The sequence below is a fragment of the Embiotoca jacksoni genome, unplaced genomic scaffold (genome assembly GCF_022577435.1).
Source record: "Embiotoca jacksoni isolate LCO1_2020_lvr unplaced genomic scaffold, fEmbJac1.0.p SCAF_4, whole genome shotgun sequence".
NCBI classification, from domain to species: domain Eukaryota; kingdom Metazoa; phylum Chordata; class Actinopteri; family Embiotocidae; genus Embiotoca; species Embiotoca jacksoni.
In genome coordinates, this window is record NW_027185392.1 from 5,183,884 (window position 1) to 5,202,339 (window position 18,456).

The window sequence follows — 18,456 nt, forward strand, 5'->3', positions numbered from 1 at the left end:
ACAGTATTTCTTATGTAATAACATTTCTCTTTTCATCATGAATTATAATTTTCTTTTTAAACATTTACTCTGAAATGAATGTGTTCTTTTCTGTCATTGCAGCAACAAGGTAAAGTCCACTGCTGGAACTTTCTCTCTTCCAGTAAAATGTCACAAGGATGACAATCTGTTATTGGAAAAAGTTTGTGAAAACAAAACAAAGATAGCCAGAGAACAGCTGGTCTTATCTGTTTACTTTTAGAGAAACACAAACAGCAGTGAAAGCGGTGGCAGAGAGTCAGTATTTGAACCAGAGGCCAGAGAAAAGGAACGTCTGGACAGGAAAGGATGGAACACATGCTGACTTTTTTTCTGCTCTTTTTTACCATTGTGACATCCAAACAGGATAATGGTATCATTACTGGCTTTTATTTATATTGCATGGCTTGAATTGCATATATGCATATCTATTTCTGTCACTGTTTTCACGGTTTTAGCATTCCCTTATCTTTGTTCTAAAGAAATTTAGGTTGTACTGGGCATGTTTAGCTTTGGAGAACGGTGATACGGGGCAATTATTCCATTTCATTTGATGTTTGAAATGATTCATTATTATATGTTGTTCCGCCAAAAGAAGTGGACAGAAATATTGTTTTCTTTACCCGAGTATTCTTCACATTAGAGAAAGATTTGGATTTAAATGTTGATTCAAGCTCTTGTTGTTTTGTGAAATGTTGGCAGACCTAAATGTTAAAGATGATCTTTCTGTAATTGGTAAATATTTAGGACTGTTACATCTTCCCGTATAAATCAGCCTTACTGTTTAAATGGTCAATAATGATGTGCTATAGAATTTACATTGTTTCAGCAAAAGTGGTCTGAATACACCTCTAAAGATAGAGCTACTTCTTCAGAAGAATTACTCTTTAGTAAATATTGCTCTGAATTAGCTGCATTTAAATATTTTTGAAGCAGTTGATGTTCATCTATTATCACAATTTTTTTTTAGGGAAAACAATCACATACAATGTACATTCCTTCAGTAGAAAGACTATGTGTTGCATTACATTCACAGTTTGGGTGACTGAATCGTTCCTGTGATAATAACTTACAAGTTCACTTTCTTGTAACGTCATAGTGACAGGGTTGGTATGTTGGAAATTAGTCCAATCTTATGTGATTGTATAATGTGAATCCAAAGCAACATTTCTTTGACAGTCTTCAAACAATTCCTAATAAATACTTTTGTTACTTTGCAGTTTGCTCTAGGCCCAACTTGGGTGGCAACGTTGTGGTGGCCGGGCTCCAGAGGTACTTTAACCCCGGTGACGAGTTAGTGCTGTCCTGTGAACAAGGATACACCCCTTCGTCAGGACCTCGCACGATTGTTTGCACTACCAGCGGACACTGGACAATAAATAGGTTCATGTGCAAACGTGGGTCTCCAATACTCTGGAGTTCAACTCGTGTATAATTTTCCAGAAACATTTTAAAAGAAATTTTAATCTTAACATATAGTTGTATCGTAACTTCATTATAATTGTAATAATTCCTAATATCGTCTATAGTTGTCACAATTTTCTAATATTATATAAACTTACATAGACTAACGTGAAGTAATAAAAAGCATGTCTATTATGTAGTACATTTTTGATGGAATATAAAAATGAGGACCAGCACGTGTTGCTTTTAATAATCTGTAGATTACTTTGTTAATGTGGTATATAGACAAAAATATTGTTTCAAAACGACAAACACTTGTGGAAAGAGTGAGAATTTGCACAGCTGGATCACAATTTGATGAATGACTTCACTACGAAGAGGGTAAACATGTCCTCTACTATTTGCATTATTCAAAACCTTCTATTTACACATGCTCTCTTTGTTATATTCTCTCCTGCAGCAAAGCAGTGTCCCTATCCTGAGCCCCTGTTTAATGGACAAATGTACTATGAGAATACAATGTACCAGAGTACCATCAACTACACATGTGACGAAGGGTAAATCTTATTGTGTGACACATTATGTCATAGCTTTGGACATACATGGCAACAAAAAGCTTAAAGAGAGTCTCTGATATGCTCAAAAAGTAGTTACCTTTGTTTCACCTTCATGTGACCAACACACCAGTGAAATATTTTGGGGTATAAATACAGAGGCACTAATGCGAAATATAATTCTCTGTAATAGAAGTAAAGAAGTGAGTTCAGAAGGTAACATTTGCTCTGATCAACGTTTGGCTTTAAATCCATTTAAGCTGACTTCAGCCAATGTGTTGTTGTTGTTGTTGTTTTTAATTAATTTGTATACTAAACATAAACTGATTGAACAATATGGCACTGCACAGGTATATATTGACTGGATCCAGCTCTGTTCTGTGCCAAGCCGATGGAACATGGAGCACACCTGCACCAGATTGCACACGTATGTCATCTACTATGTCCTTCCAGTAATTAAGGGAAATATTAAAAAGTATATATTTGGTTGGTGTCTAATACAATTTTCTGTGGTCTTTAGAAGAAGACACACAATTGAGAAAATGTATGTTAGATCACTCAAAACAAAAGTTATATCGATACTGACCAATCACTCAATTGGCTCAGCTGTAAATCTGAACAGCAATGCAAAATACCACATAAAATACACACCTACTTATAAATAATTGGACAAATTTACAGTATAATGCTGACACAGGAACTGTCATATTGTGTCTCTTCTGTCGTAGCTGTGAAGTGTGGTGTCGCTCCAGTCCCACAGTTTGGGATGATCATTTATGACCAGAGGGTCGGAGGGAACACCACTGATTACGGCATCGCAGGGACGTACAAATGCCTACCTCCATATGCACTAGTTGGCAGTGCAAGAGCAGAGTGCACCGCCAGTGGCACCTGGACCAAGACACCTGAATGTCGAGGTATGAAGGTCGAGTATTTATAGCAGCATTGCAATAACTGAGCAGTTGACACAGAGACACACACACACACAGACCAGATATAACAACCAAATATAATCACAGATTAATGCACATGTAAAAATGTCATACTGTATGGGATTTCACCCAAGACTTAATTTGTACTTTACAAATGTTTGCTTGTATGAGCTAGTATCAGTAAAACACTATATTTTCAGCCATTTTATACCAAATTAGAACATTGAAAATGAAGCCTTTGCTTACCAAAATATAGTGAAGGCGCTAGTTGTTAGACTTACTTGTTTTAACTTTTATATATGGTCTTACAAAATAAAATAAAAAAATTAAAATAAAGACTATTTAGAACACATCAAAACCACATGGTAAAGTGTCCCGAAGGGGGGAAAAAAACTCAACAATTTGTTTTTCAATTGTATAATTGTAGTGCACTTAATGATCACAAGTGTTCATAGTTTGACAATAATCATACTTTTTATCTTTGTGGCAACAGTATGAATGAGTGCATGTTTTTGTATCGGACAAACTGGTACTCCTATTTTGTCCTGTACTGAGACAAATCAAGACAAAAGAGTCTTCAAAACGGTCTCAGAGCGAATGTAAAGTATGTAATTTGGGCACTGAACTGTTAAAAAGTAAAATATTTTCCTCCAGTTAAAAGGCCACAATTATACAGGGCTTCACCATCTTCAGGGGAAATTCCTCAGTGCACTTGAACATATGATTTTACAAAATTTGTAAAACCATACGTAAACACGTAATGACAGACAACATAAAGTCTTGTTATGTCTTTAGTCTCTGATGAATGTTCTAAATGGTTCCTTCCCAGTGGTGACCTGCCCTCCACCGCAGAACATTAACAGAGGCTACATGTCAAGCAGCGACCAGAGAGACTACGACTACATGGAAACAATCAAATACGGCTGCAATGGAGACTACGTACTGGATGGAGGTCTGGAGATTGTTTGCCAGCAGGATGGGACATGGTCTGAGAAGCCATCCTGCAAGGGTAGGATTGCAGCTATTATTATACTCATTACAGATTTTGAACACAATATTTCCACTTCATTTAGAAGATCTTTTTGACAGGCGAATATAATGCAGCTCACCAATTTCCTGTGTAGTAACACCACAAAATACAGTGCAATGCCAAACCTCTAACTTGTTTTTTTCTTAATTTTGTAATTTACAGGTCCTTGCCATGTCAGCATACAGAGAGGGAGGATATTATACAAAGGAAGAAAAATTTGGATCGAAGACTTCCACCCTAACAGAGTCTTACACAAAGAAATAGTCTCAGTCTACTGCAAGAACAAGGCCAGGAATTGTGGTTATGCCGTATCAATCCAGTGCATCGATGGAAGACTCAAAATCCCTGACTGCTTTGAACGTAAGGCATATTTCACTAAACAAAAAAATGAAAAAAAAAAAATGACTCAAGCAGCACAATGGTCAGAATGCTAAACTATTGTCACTTCTCAGCCTCACAGCGTATAAGGCATCTGCAGAGCACGTTGCAGTGTCAGCTAGGTAAAGATTAAGTCAGTGGAAATAATTAGCAGCTCTTTTCAAACTCAAACGAAGCCTTAATAAATTAAAGGGAGTGTATTTCATAAACATTTTTTTGATTCACAAAATGATAGTAATTAATTTTCCAAAAGTCAAGCAGAGCTTCAGCTGACATGGGCTCGGCTCGATAAACCTACTTTGGAGGCCAAGATGAAGCATTGCTCCACCTTTGACCTCCTTTCATTGTGTACATTATGTTTATGTTTGTTTATAGCTACCGAATTTGGTTCAGTATCAATAATAATGGTCTTAGTAAGTCGGCTTTGACACTGAGACCCTGTACAGCTACTGGCCCTTAAAATGAGCTCATAAAGCAGCAGGACATACCTTAATGCATTCTCATGTAAGTAGATATTGTGCTTTAGCAGTGCAAATTCCCATATTGCCAGAAGAAATTATGGTAAAACACATATTTGATCCTTGGACATCAGAACGTGTTCCTAATACCTGAATTGTAATTAGGCTTAATCACAATAAAAACAAGAAAATTATAAGAAAGTTAAAAACAAGTTGCTACTAAGAATCAGTAACAACTTGTTTTTAACTTTCTTATAACAACCAAAAATAGACAAAGTGGTAGGATCGCCTGACACCTGGCTATTTTAGGATTTATACTATATACTATATGTTTGTTTTCCTATTTTCAGACTTTTCCAACTCGTAATACTTCAAGCAGTAAATCCCTATATAACAAGCAGTCAGTAGCACAGTGTGCAGACGGCAATGACACGTATACCCATTAGACTGTATACTTCAAAAAATGTAAATGTCACAACCAGTGAAATATTTACAACCCCCTACAGATAATCACTAAACTAAGACTTTAAAACTACTTGCCATTTTGTGCTGGTCAAAGCACTCCCCTCCCATCAGACCCACTTTCACTCAACCCTGCAACAAAGAACAAAGCAGGGCAGGATACTTATGGTGTCTGTTTTGTCAAGATGAACAACCAGCTGTTCCTTTTTTTTTTTTTTTCTGTTGCTTGATAGATGACAGATTATAGTTCAGAGTTATTCCCTGCACTCTTCCATTATAAAGCATTATGGAGTTATTGTAACTGTGCCCAGTCTAACTTGTTCTGTATATCTGTGTGTCTGTCTCTTTTCAGGGCCCGGCCATATTAACTATAGGTTAAATTCAGACTCGCTTCCATCAGAAATCGAACAGTGCTGAAACAGCAGCAGATCCAGCCTCTGATGAGTACTGAACCTATGCGACATGAAATAGCTGTCGGTGTGTCCTACTTTTTCAAATTAAAGAACATGGTTTGAACAAGGCTGCCTTTTTTGTACAACTTCAACACATATGTAAAACATACATACATTTCACAGATAGATAAATTGTGACCAATTTCAGCAGAGATCATTTTTGGCCTTCAGTAGATAGAGCAAGTCTAACCATTAAGAGCGGCCATATGCTCAGATCCAGCAGCAGCTCTTAGAGGTTTTTCCAACATCAAACAGACACAGAAGACTTCTGGATTGTAATTCGCATCCTGCTTTTTATAAGAAGAGCAGTCTTGTTGGTTCCTGCTCATACACAGGCTCCTGATATAAACAAGCAGATAAAAAGTAGAAAAGAAAACCCTTAAAGAAAATACCATCACAGTGATAGAGGAAGCTCAGGGGGAGAAAAAAAAGAAGTAATAACAGACATAATTAATGCCAGACAGTAAGAATGGGACATTAAAGGAAGAAATTATTATAATATACAGAAGTTAATAGCTGCCGAGTAATCATTGCACGATTAAAGTTCAATCAGATATGTGAGAGTGGTGTAATATCCTGGAAGATGTAGGCTACATGTTGAGTTAGAGCAAATATGATTGAAAGAGGGAGACATAAGGAACATTAAGACAGAGAGGAGTGGCGTTTAAAATCGATATTGAGCATGTGCAGGACTTCAGTGGAATTAGAGGGGAGTTGGTATATATTATAATAAAGGCAGGAATGTAAAACAGAGTGTGATATGTCCTTTCAGACCAGTTAATATTCAGATATTCTGCCGTGGCGATACACATTCCGAAACAGTAGGGGGCGGTATGTACCTTAGCTGGGTCTCTGCCGGATGTTTGTGTGTGTGTGTCGGGTATCAGCGTTCACCACAGGTTGATGTATAAATAGCAAAACCTCACCGAGATGGGCAATAGCAACATGTTTTAAGCCCAGCCTGGTTTAATACAAGTTACCTTGTTAGCTCCAGGTTACGTTCGTTGCTACGTTTTGGCTCGGCTGCAACAACAAGCAGGCAGTCTCGTGGTTCCGGTCGCCACTCGTTCGTTCTCGCGAGATACTGCGTTGTCCTACTTTCTTCTCGTCCAAGCATGGCAGCGCTGTATGAGGGATACACGTTGTGCGGGCTTGTTCCAGATCAAAATCTGCCGAGTTCAGGGATTCGGGGGATCGAAGAGGAGAGAGACATCGACCATGTCGTCGTCACCGACTCAACCAGATCTGTGACTCTGTACAAGGTAACAGTTAACGTGTGTTTGGTGAAGGTCCTCTCTGTAACCTGAGCCAGCTGATCAGGGCGACCAGTGGAACTCGTGTTAGTATCTTCGACTCTCGTCACTTTCAGTGTCAGAACCAGACAGCCCTCGTATATCTTCTAGCACCTTGACTATTTACCATAAAATTCGACAGTAAAGGCCACGTAGTGAGGAAAAAAAATATATATATATCACGCTGATCCACAAAGACCGGCAAATGTCCGCTAGCGTGTAGCACATCTGGCTAAACAGTGATTCTTAATGGGAAGGTTCAGCGTTTTAATTTTTCCAATCGATATATGAAACTATCCCCAATTCAGCCAGTAGCTCCTTCACGGTAACATGTCAGCTTTCAGAGTTTATTTTTGCTCGCCTATTTCCCCACCTTCTGCCATCTTCTAATAACTGGAGATAGCCATGTGTGTAAAATCAGATCGAAACGTGACTTTATTCAGTGGTTTCTGTGTGGAGGACAAGATTACACTGTTTATATTGCTTCTGCATGTGTTAAATCTCATTTAATGCGGAGACACTTTCATCTGATAGAGATTGAAAAAAATATCTTATCAGAGGAACCAGATTCATTTTGAGGCCACAGTTTACAGTGGTGAACGTAGTGGCTTTAGTCTTGTGTTTTGCACCAGTGTAAGAAATTTTACAAAATTATGTGTGCACTTTTTAAAAAAAAAAAAAAACAGTGATTGGTGCAAAAAAAAAATCTGCTGCTGTTAATGCTGCAGGTTTGCCTGGTTTCTGCCTGATATCAGAGATTTGTACATAAGTAGTGTGAATAGCGGTGCTGTTTGTGTGTGTTAGAGATGGATATCAAATTAAATTAATTAAACTAAAATGAAAGTTTAATGTAGGATTAAAAAAAAATTATAATACATTTTAACCCTTCAATCAGTTTTAGGGTCATTTTGAGATATCTCGGGGCGTTTTTGCTCTCGCTCTTAATTCCCGATGCTGTTTAGCTAAAGGGAAATTGTGTGATCCGCACTCTCTTTAAATTCTTCCATCCTGTCATGGCTGTGACAGGTGTCGGACCAGAAGCCGCTGGGCAGCTGGACGGTGAAACAAGGACAAACTCTGACCTGTGCAGCAGTCTTCAACTGCCGGACCAATGAATATGTGGCCGTTACAGACAAGAAGGTAACCCTCCACAGCCTCTTCTTCTGGTATTGGAGAGACGGTGATTAATACATGCAGGTTCTGGTGCTTGTGTCGGTTGCTGCAGCACCATTTGAATGGAGCCTCACTTAACCAAAAATGAACCAATCAGCTTTCACTTAAAGTTTATAAATGTACACTGGGGTGTTTTTTTGTTGTTGTTTTTTTTGCCTTTTCCATTGAGCATAGTTGCTTTCTCATTAAACACGTGCTATCTGTGTACGCTGCTTTCCTTTGCATGACTTTGTTCTCGTATCCAGACTACCCACCAGGTCTGCCTGACGACAGTGTTTATTGCTGCACTGTTACGGCACGCAATGTTAGCACTTTTTAAAGTTTGAACATCATAATTTTACAGCATAAACAAATCTATATCTTCCTTTAGAGATTAATTTAGTGATCTATCAAACTTTTTGGAACAATCTGTCACATTGTAATGTTCTTGTTTTCAAGGTGATCAGAATTTGGAAGGAAGAGGACATACTATTAGACAAGGCCTTCAAAGCAACTGTAAGTCTGAACGAAGTTATTCAGCTCTTTTCTGTGGGGACAGTTACACCAACCATGCCGGAGATACTTGAAAAGATGTTTTGTCTCTCTCTTCACTGCTGAAATGATTCATTGTAGTCACATGGATGCATTATATGTCATTATGACTTAGCATAGTAGATTGTGGCGCTCCTTTCTGTCAGTATGTCCCAGAGAAACCATTTTGAAATGTCATTTTAAGCGCCTCCATTGATGGAAACACCAAAACACATTCTCTCCTTAGCATCTGACATGATTTTTCTCTGCAGGTGGCATCAGATGTGTGGTCGGTACACTGCGTCAGAGGAGCGGAGCCTGTGGTCTTGTTTCAGAGAGGAGCTGTGAGACTGCTAGACTCTCTGCTTTCTGCTCCCCAGCAGCCCATAGAGGAATCCCTAGCTCTAGAAGAGTCCATCAGGTCAGTATCATGCTGCAAACAATCAAATAACACAGTTGCATTTGCTGTGCTGCCGCAGTCTGTTGAATTTTGCCACATGTTTTATTTTCGCCTCTAGGTGGAGCACCAACATTGTGGCAGAGACACAGCAGTTTGTCGTCTTCACAACTGAACAGGTAACATATTTTAACTGTTTGGCTTTTTTACTTAACACCTCAAGACCCGACAGGTTTCAAATAAATTCGGTTTTCAGTCTTTGTTGCTCTTGTATCACAATACTAAGGTGTAATTGCAGTTAAAGTCCTTCTTTTTTCTACGAACATTTGCATTTACTCGAGATCAGGGGTGTCAAACTCACTTTAGTTAAGGGGCCACATACTGCCCACTTTCATCTCAAGTGGGCCAGACCAGTAAAATCATAGCATAATAACGCATACATAACGACAATATTTCTCTATGTTTAAATCATTGGTGAAGGTTTTTGGATGATAAACCCTATTTTAAAGGTCTTTCTACAATAAACTAGAAACATAAAGAGCAAAAACTCAGACATCAGCCCACTGTTTATCTGCCTGGGCTCTCCTCTGCAGATTTAACGGGTCACAAAGCGAGCAGCAGCTTCTCCCTCCGGAGCAGACGTCGCATTTACGCTGTTTCTGAAGCAATTACTGGATCGATTAAAAAAAAAAAACAATTACAAAACGTTTGTACTCATAACCCTCCATATTCTCATACAAATGCAATGTATGTCTTTCTGTAATTTTCACACTTAACAAAGTCATCCGGCGGGCCGAGCCGGACCCCATGGCGGGCAGGATCCGGCCCGCGGGCCGTATGTTTGACACCCCTGCTCTAGATATTAGTTATTCTAAGTGATGGTTTTCAATTTCTTCCCACAGAAAGGAGATCATTTCCTCTACCTGCAGAGACTGAACCCGAACTCTCTCCAGAGGTACCGGCTGGAGAGAGAGGAACCCGGTCTGTCTCCGCTCAGCTTCTCTGCCTCCTACAGGGAGAAACACATCTGCCTGCTTTATCTGTGTAAGCTGGAATTTCTTGTGAAAATAGTTTCAGTGTCAGTGTTTGACAGCAAAGTTAGTTTGTTTTGTGGACGGTAGATGACATCGATGAAAAACAACATTAAATAGTTCTGATATTGAAAGCCAACTAATCAATCAGATTACTTTGTATTTACGGTTGGAGGTTTGCAGTAATGGGAGACACGTGTTAAAAGCAGTTATGGTTCCCGCACTGCTTAAATTAGACACACTGGCACAACTAATGGTGCTCAGCCATGAGAAATTAATGATCCTGGTTTGGAATGTATTATCTGCATATTTGATGAGTTTGTTCATTACCATATAAAGTATTGTAGTAATAATTCAATCATCCCTTGAGTAATTTAAGTGCCACTTAGAGTTCTGTAAGTAGTCGACTCCTATTGACAAAATTGCTGAATAGAGTAGGGAACTTTCTGACTGTGGCACCTTTTTTTTTTGGAAGGTTAATTATTTAAAATAAACAACCCAAACAATGAATGCCCGTTACCCTCAACAAGAGCCCCATGCCATCTAACTTAGTGTCCGCTTGTTCAGCCAAAACTGTTCTTTTGGGAAAAAGCCCGAATTTTATTTTGAAATCTGACGATTTCCCTGCTGCTGAGCTTTTATTTTGAAGGGCATACATGACGACCAAAGCCAATATCTTTTGTTCAGGTTTTTCCACAGTACATGAAGGCATCGTGTATTTCTTTTGTAAAAACAATTTGAGTGGCTCAAAAATTTTGGTCGAGATTTAATGACGAAGGAAAATTGTGGGCACGAGGCCAGCTAATTTGACACCCGCTGATCAAACATGACACAAGATGTAATGTAAGTGAGATAAGCAGAATTAGTTCCCTGTAATGTTCTCTCCTGCAATAATCTTTTTTTGCTGCCTCATGATTTTTCAGACCCTAACGGTCATGTATACCAGAGCGTGGTGTCCGTGCGGGGTCTGGGATCTGAAGAAGGGGGCCAGGCACTCCCGCTGCCCCGGACCCTGCTGCTGGGTCTTCCTGTTGGCGAGGGCCTGCTGGAGGCAGCATCAGCCATGGTCCTGGATGAGGCCCACGTAGCTGTTGTGGGGGTTCCACACCCCTCTGCTGGAGCTGGTAAAGGTAAATATCAGTTACACCGCCTCAAACACCGACCAAACGTGCTCGACTCGGACGTCTGGCTGGATTTCACTTCTCTAAAAAGTACCGTCTCATGCGTGACGGATGTTATTCAAGACAGTCTGGTGTACACAACAAAGCTTTTGGGTTGCTAGTGAGTCGGCACGCACACAGGAGCTCTCAGCATCCCAACGGTTTCCGTATGTAAAGTTTACACCAGAATACTGATGAAATGTACTTTATCTTACCTTCCTGTCTTTTCTGTCTTAATGTGCACATTGTGAACACAATAATTTAAAGAAACGATGCAGAAAAAACAAATTCCTGCTTGGTCAGTCATAACAAACAGGGGCAGGCAGGTTATAGTGCTCTTTGAGTCAGATGTTTGACAGACTGACCTAAATTCTTTTTTTCCATATACTGCATTTAATGTTATAAAAAAAAAAAAAAAAAAAAAACTTTTTTTTTTTTTTTTTTCTGAAACTAAAATGAATTTATAGCTTAATGTTGTTTAGAAATGAAAACCAAGCTGACATTGTTCAAGTCTTCCACTGCCTAATTTTAAGATGTGAGCCTTGTTTTCAGAATAAGAACATGAGAATAATGACTTGAAGATGTGTATCTGATCTCAGTATCTGATGTGAGTGTCTGTCTCTGCTGTTTCAGACTTTCTCTGCATCTGGAACACCAATTTTCAGACGCTTCAAGCTGGAAAAGAGATGGCGGGTAAAATCTACGGACAGGTGGGAGTGCGTTATGAACTCAATTTAAATAAACCACCGAGCTGATGGTTCTGTATGAAAATGTTTCTAATTTATTATTAGCAGTTGAAAAAAAAAAATAATGCTAATAAACTTTAGCCGTGCTAGCAGCCGGCCCCCAGAGCTCACCAATGTGTACTTGAGCTGTTGTTGCTGTCTTAAGAAGTTGTTATTATCGCTGCAGGCCAAGGTTCCCTGTCCTTCCAGCTGCTGGGTGCTGATGGAGGACTGTATGACTTTGGTAGAACATCGTGTCTGCTCTCCACTGTGATGGGGCTCACTGTCCCTCCTCACAACTTTATAGCAGTTTACAAGCCTATGAGTACACTCATTTGTCGGTCTGTATTGAACTATGTTTACCGAACGTGTACCGTTAATACCGTTTTTGTTTTCATTTTATTTTCTCTCTGGTATAGATGTGGAATTATTCCAACAAGGTATTTATTCCACACGGGAAAACCCTCTCTGTTATTCCATTTGAGTGCCCCAAATCTTCCCTTGCCACGGCTCTGGGAAAACTAAGACAGGCCAAGACTGAAGGTGAGCTAAAACAATTGTCATACTCCCAACTGTTGTAATGACTTTTGTGTTACAGCAAAAAAAAAAAAAAAAAATTCTTTGATTCCCGCATACACTGATTTAGGATAAGTAATTAATAGTGAAATAAGATACTGTATATCAGTGAAGGGGCTTCAGAATAACAATACATATTTGAATTGCATTAACTCAGTACACTGTTGTTTGTCTCCCTGCCACAGAGTCAAAGGCTCCAGCTTGTGTACCATCTTGGAATACCATCCTGCATGGAGAGAAAGCTCAGCCCTCCAGAACAGTGGAGACCAGGAAGACAGTATGTCGGAGAACTGTTTTTAATTTATGCTTCCCTTCAAAATAAGGCAGTTTATACAGCTAGTGTGGCCATATGTTTTGCTGCATGAAACAGTGTGTAAGACATTATTCACTGTACTAACTGCTATTACATCTGTATGTAACTGTGAACTAACTGGTGCAGTAGTCACAAAATGTAAAAAAAAAAAATGATGCAGTATGGCCAGCGGGGACATTTCTGTTGTTATTGTATTTGTAGTTTATCTATATTGGTAAATCATTTAAGTCTAACCTTTGAAAGTAAATATGCACCTACACTTGAGCCATAATAGCTGCTGTTGCTTTTGAAATATAATGAAACCTTTGCAAATCAACAGTTTGTTGCTTTTAGACAGCTTTTAAAGTTTCACTCAGATGAATGCAGCACTGCCTAAAGAGTAAGGGCTCAGTAATTGATCTGTCAGCAGTGTTTTCTGGTAGATCCTTAATTGGATTATTCTTCTTCCACACAGAGAACCACCCGTAGGACCCAATCAACACCTAGTTTAACAACGGACGAAGTGCTGGAGCTCATTAAGGTAAAATGTGATTTATTTATTTGGTCTGTACCAAAATACTAAATCTGACAAAAACGTATAACAAACAGTTCTGAAATAACAAAGTCTTGTGTTTTCCCGGTGCAGACAGCACCATTAGAAGAGGTGCAGAGAGAGGTGGATGGGTTCATCTCCAGGACAGACCTCCAGGACCTGCAGACCTCCGTGGGACAGCTGGCATCAACCCTGGTGTCCCGGAGCCTCGCTGAGCCAGCCTTCTACTCCCCGAGCACCCTGGCACAGCTGGTGCACACTCAGTGCCTCTGCCACAGGTCAGTAAAGGCATGGCAATGGCATAGGGAGGGAGAGAGATGGGTCCCAAACTTTGATACTTTACTGGCAACGATGAGAGCTGATTTAATACCACCTCCTATTCAGAAAAAACAGCCTGTAATTGAATATAAAATTTCATCACCGAGGCCACATCCACACAATATGTTTCACTGCACAATTTATAACTTTTGGTTTTATTTTTGGAAAATCTCACACTCGAATGACTTATTTTACTCTTTTGGACCACATACCTGACTAAAGTCTGTAATCTCTGTACAAGGCTGTCTGGCTAATATCTAAGGACAGCATGAGACGTTAAGGAAAACTCGGTAAATCACAGTGTCAAACGATAACTTGCCTTTGTTACTACAATAAACATCACTGAATTGTAGTAACAAAAAAAAAAAACCTTGATTACACTCTCCCCATATAAACTGCATGAAAACAAAATCTTTTTCTTATCGTAAAACGTATCGTTCAGGAACCGGTATCGAATTCAAGCCATCGGCACCGGTATCAACATTTTTTTTTTTTTTTTTTAGAATACCCAGGCCTAGATGGGGATGGTTTCTTTCTTTTGATTTGAATGTGGCCTCTCATTTAATTGGTCTTCAGTCTGAAAAATGTATATCTGTCTTTTTATAGCCTTACAGATACTGAAACCTGCCGTTGAATTAATATATGTCATAGTCGAGGTTTGTATTGAAATGCAAAAAACACAAGTGTTGTTTCTGTTGAATGTAAATGTTTACCATCATCCCTTTCCACAGTGTGTGTCCTGACCTTTTGCTCCTGGCTCTTGAGAAGAAAGATTACTTTCTTTGTCAGCTCTGCTTGCAGTTCTTCCCTGACATCCCAGAAGCTGTGACCTGCGCCAGCCTCAAGGCCTTCATCAGGTAAACGGTTGTTTTTAAGTGGACATTAATTAGTTTCTCTGAACTGAGGGTCAGTAATACATTATTCAAAATGCAACACAGTGGCTTGAAATAGTTGATTTTCATTTTTACCATGATGTTGTGCATACAGATATGATTTAGTGGTTTAATAATCTGACTATTATCCTGACACAATGCTCTGTATATTGAAAAAATAACTGTATACTCACATTATTTTCAGTATTCCAGACGTCGAGGCAGAAAAGGTGAGCCTGGAGCCCGACAGCGTCTCTTTCATGGAAACCTTCATCTCTAAAGAACACGGCCAGGTTGACCTGCAGAACGGTTTCAGCCCCATTTCCTGCGAGGAGGACACCTCCAACGCCACCGCGGGCCGTCAGACCAGAGAAGAAAAGAAGCAGAAGGCCTCAGCTTCAGCAGAACAGATTTGTCCAGTGGGATTACATAAGGCTGTTCTACTGTATCCTCCTCATGCACAGTCACAGTGACTCAAACACACCTCGTCATTGTCACATTTTGTTGTTCATTAGGATTCAGCTACTTAGATTCAACTGAAACTTTGTCTCCCTGTCAGATAATATTATACCTTGTTTCTCTAGTGTGCCTATCAATGACACGCTTGAGGGGAGAGTTAAACAGCACGAATGTACACTGTTTGAAGTTGGAAAGATAAATATGAAAATATGACTTAACTGAAGCTGCACAGAAATGAGGTCCTGCAGACGGCATACAGCGACACATTCCTCCTCCCACACCTAAAAGATCTCTCCTCTCCGCAAGTTGTTGTGAGTAACCGCCAGTTTTCACTCGTACCTAAAATCAAACGGGCAACACCGAGTTCATGTTCCACAACAGCTGTCACATTTTTTCACTTTCTGTCTCGTCCAATCAGCTTTTCCTCCAGTACCTGCAGTTCCTCTACCTAAAATATTCCCAAGATGCTCTCCCACAGATGCACGGCTTTAGATCACCAAATCTGGCTCAGGTTTGTATTAATGTTTAACTTGGTCGCCTGTGTGACCACACTTGATATGTCAGTGCAGCATCTGTGTGTCGCACCAGGAGGCATTAACGCCGTGTTTCCACGGCTCGTTACCGGCTCAGCTCCACCCTGCTCAATTTACCAAAGTGGGGTTTTTTTTGTAGGTAAAACAAAATTGCGTCCGCCATGGTAGCTAGGCCCTTGGTAAGTGGCGGGTTTGTTTGGGATGCTGATGCCATTTAGAAATTTTCAGTGGTTTTGCATCAAATTGGAACCTCGACAAATGGTACCTATCTAAACTTCAGGCCAATGGAAAACCAAATAAGGCGAGTCGAGCTGAGCCTGACCACGTGGTGGAAAGAAGGGGCCCAAGGCCGGAGGCAAAACAATATTTTGTCCACTTTGAGGACAGAGTCTTAATTGTATTGATGGTATGATGGAGGTCAGACATTTTAACTTGTGTGCGTGCAGTCTGAATGGAGTTCAGTCACAGGGCACACAAGCTGTCGAGTCACGAAATGGATCAAAAGAAATGCATTCAGTGGAGACGCAGAATTTTTGTGCCATGTGTGATCCTGTGTGATCGTGTTTGCCATCAGCATAGTCTCATCTTAATAAAAAATAAAACGCATTTAGATATACAGCAATACAGTAATAATACAAATATTTTGTCAGTTTATGACAAAAATAGCTGTAAAATATGGTGGGAATGGAACAAATCAGGCGATCCAGTTTTTGTAAAGCATTGAACTTCTAACTTCTGTGTTTCTTTGTGTTTCATTGATAGATCATGGATTGGGTGTGTTTGCTGTTGGACGCCCATTTTACAGTGCTAGCGATGACCCCAGAGGCCAAAGGCTTGCTGCTGAACCTCCACACCTTTGTGAAGTCTCAGGTAACAAACTTTTTCCACTGTTTACCCGGCTACATGTTGGTTTAGTACTACCCATTTTGTTGTCTTTTTTTTAATTTTATTTTTTTTATTGAAGTTGTGAGGAGATTTGGTTCCTAATGGCTGGATATTAATCTAGACTGAGCTTTGTGACAACATAATGCACAATACTGCATTTTTTTTTAAACACATTTTTTTTTTTTACATATAAATATGCCCCTCTGTGTCCTCAGGTGAAACTGGTTTCTGAGCTTGGAAAGATCGAGGGAAGCCTGCAAGAGCTCAATAAGATGAAGGTGAAGAAGGACGTTGGACAATACTCCATTGAAGTCATCGAGCTGTTTTAGAATGTGTACAGAATACTTTTATTAAATCATTGAGTATGTTTCCTTCCAACTTTTCACCTGATGTGGTTTCAAGATTATATTTTGTCCCAAAATAACAAGAGGTGCTTGCTATCGTAAGAGTTTACTAGGAAAAGAATTCCTGATGTAACTTAAGCATTGAAAAAGTTGCATATGTCTCTGAATTGTGTTTTAAATTTGTAAAAGCTGATGTAATTTTGACCATTCATAGTGTTTGCATGTTTAGTTTACAGTCTGCTCATATACCAAAATGCTTTACAATGGTTTTATAAAATGCATCAAAAGCCACCTCGTACAACAGTAATAGTACTAATGTGACTCAGCCATTGAAACTTTAACTGTGAGTGATGGACTTTATTTTATGCATCCTAACACATCTGAATACTTGGGAATGTGTCAGTTGTGACTTTGCATTGGGGTTTCCAAAGGGAAGCCTTTTATGTTGACTATAAATATATCTTAATGAAAAGACAGTTGATCACAGGTGACTTTATTTTTATTAAAAGATTCTGTCAGATACCAGGACACTGAATCGATTTTTCTTTTTTGCAAGTACACTATTACGGCTGATGGTGACTAATCCATATTACTTTTATTTTTTTTGTCAGGGCCTTCTACAAAACACACTTGAGCTGGCCTAGTTCAGAAGGCAGGGATTTTGTTAACATGTCGTTGGGCCTGTCACTGAGCTGAGGAGGAACACAAGCAAACTTCCTTGATTTTTTTTTATTTCTAACATTTACCTAAAAAAAAAAAATACACGCTTTAGATAATTATGCCACTGAAATCTACAGTTGGTGAATATTTCTGTTGTTTCCCCTCCATAAATCAAGTAGAGCCATCACACCTCTGCTATGGATACACGTGTAGAATAATGCACTCAAGAGCAAATGGATTTTATTTCTTAGTAGTGGTCATAGGAAGAAATGATAATTTCATTAACAATTAATTGTTTTATTTGTCCTTCATTATTCAGCGAATATGCACAAAAGTGAGCCTACTGTTAGATACAACACCTTTGAGAAGTGCTCCAGGATGAGTGATTTTGATTCAGATATTAACAAAAATGTTGTAGCTGTCGATGAAACCCTTTCTTTGTTTATGGACAATGGTGCTGCTGCAGTGGTCTATGAACAGCTGTGAGCATCTGCTGCATCCTGTAGTTAGTGCTAACAGTAAGTCTTGTCCACATTTGACTTTTTATGAATAATATTGTCAGGTTTGGTGATTTATGTAATTCGTTTAGCTCTGTCTTGCCATGTGTGCATTCTGTTAAAATTGTAAAATTTCAATTCATGGAGCCTTGCAATTAAACATACTATTATCTTACAGTGAGGGCTTTGTCTTTAGTTGTCTCTGATCTATTAACTGGTGGCTCATCTATTTTATTGTACGTGATTTGGTATCGACGCTGGTCTGACAGTCAGGCCCCTGAAGGTGCTCTGCAGAATTAACGACGCATAATAGTGCTAATAATGAGTCTTATTAATGATTAACGAGGCTTGCTTACCAACAGATTCGTTTTGCAGGTGTGGGTCTGCCCGCAGAAGCAGGCCGATTAACGTCTGAGTGAAGTGGCAGTGCCGCAGCTGATTAACACTCACAACCCACTGAAGCGTGAAACCCGCAATGTGTAATTAGAGGA

At 39.4% G+C, this 18,456-nt stretch overlaps 2 protein-coding genes across 2 annotated transcripts; both read left to right on the plus strand.

Annotated features, from left to right (window-relative positions):
* The first annotated feature begins 278 nt into the window (after window positions 1-278).
* On the plus strand, window positions 279-5,755 carry LOC138209633 (beta-2-glycoprotein 1-like). The gene is made up of 8 exons (XM_069168331.1): window positions 279-391; window positions 1,239-1,415; window positions 1,883-1,979; window positions 2,327-2,403; window positions 2,705-2,893; window positions 3,738-3,917; window positions 4,101-4,298; window positions 5,589-5,755. The coding sequence occupies exons 1-8, from the start codon at window positions 328-330 to the stop codon at window positions 5,651-5,653; spliced, it is 1,047 nt and encodes a 348-aa protein (XP_069024432.1). The 5' UTR covers window positions 279-327; the 3' UTR covers window positions 5,654-5,755.
* Window positions 5,756-6,625: 870 nt separating this feature from the next.
* nol11 (nucleolar protein 11) lies at window positions 6,626-17,336 on the plus strand. Its single transcript, XM_069167936.1, has 18 exons — window positions 6,626-6,950; window positions 8,007-8,120; window positions 8,592-8,648; window positions 8,936-9,084; window positions 9,182-9,239; window positions 9,963-10,104; window positions 11,015-11,221; window positions 11,885-11,961; window positions 12,396-12,519; window positions 12,738-12,829; window positions 13,320-13,385; window positions 13,491-13,675; window positions 14,447-14,572; window positions 14,793-15,032; window positions 15,279-15,357; window positions 15,465-15,557; window positions 16,342-16,449; window positions 16,680-17,336. The coding sequence occupies exons 1-18, from the start codon at window positions 6,804-6,806 to the stop codon at window positions 16,791-16,793; spliced, it is 2,178 nt and encodes a 725-aa protein (XP_069024037.1). The 5' UTR covers window positions 6,626-6,803; the 3' UTR covers window positions 16,794-17,336.
* The last annotated feature ends 1,120 nt before the right edge of the window (window positions 17,337-18,456 follow it).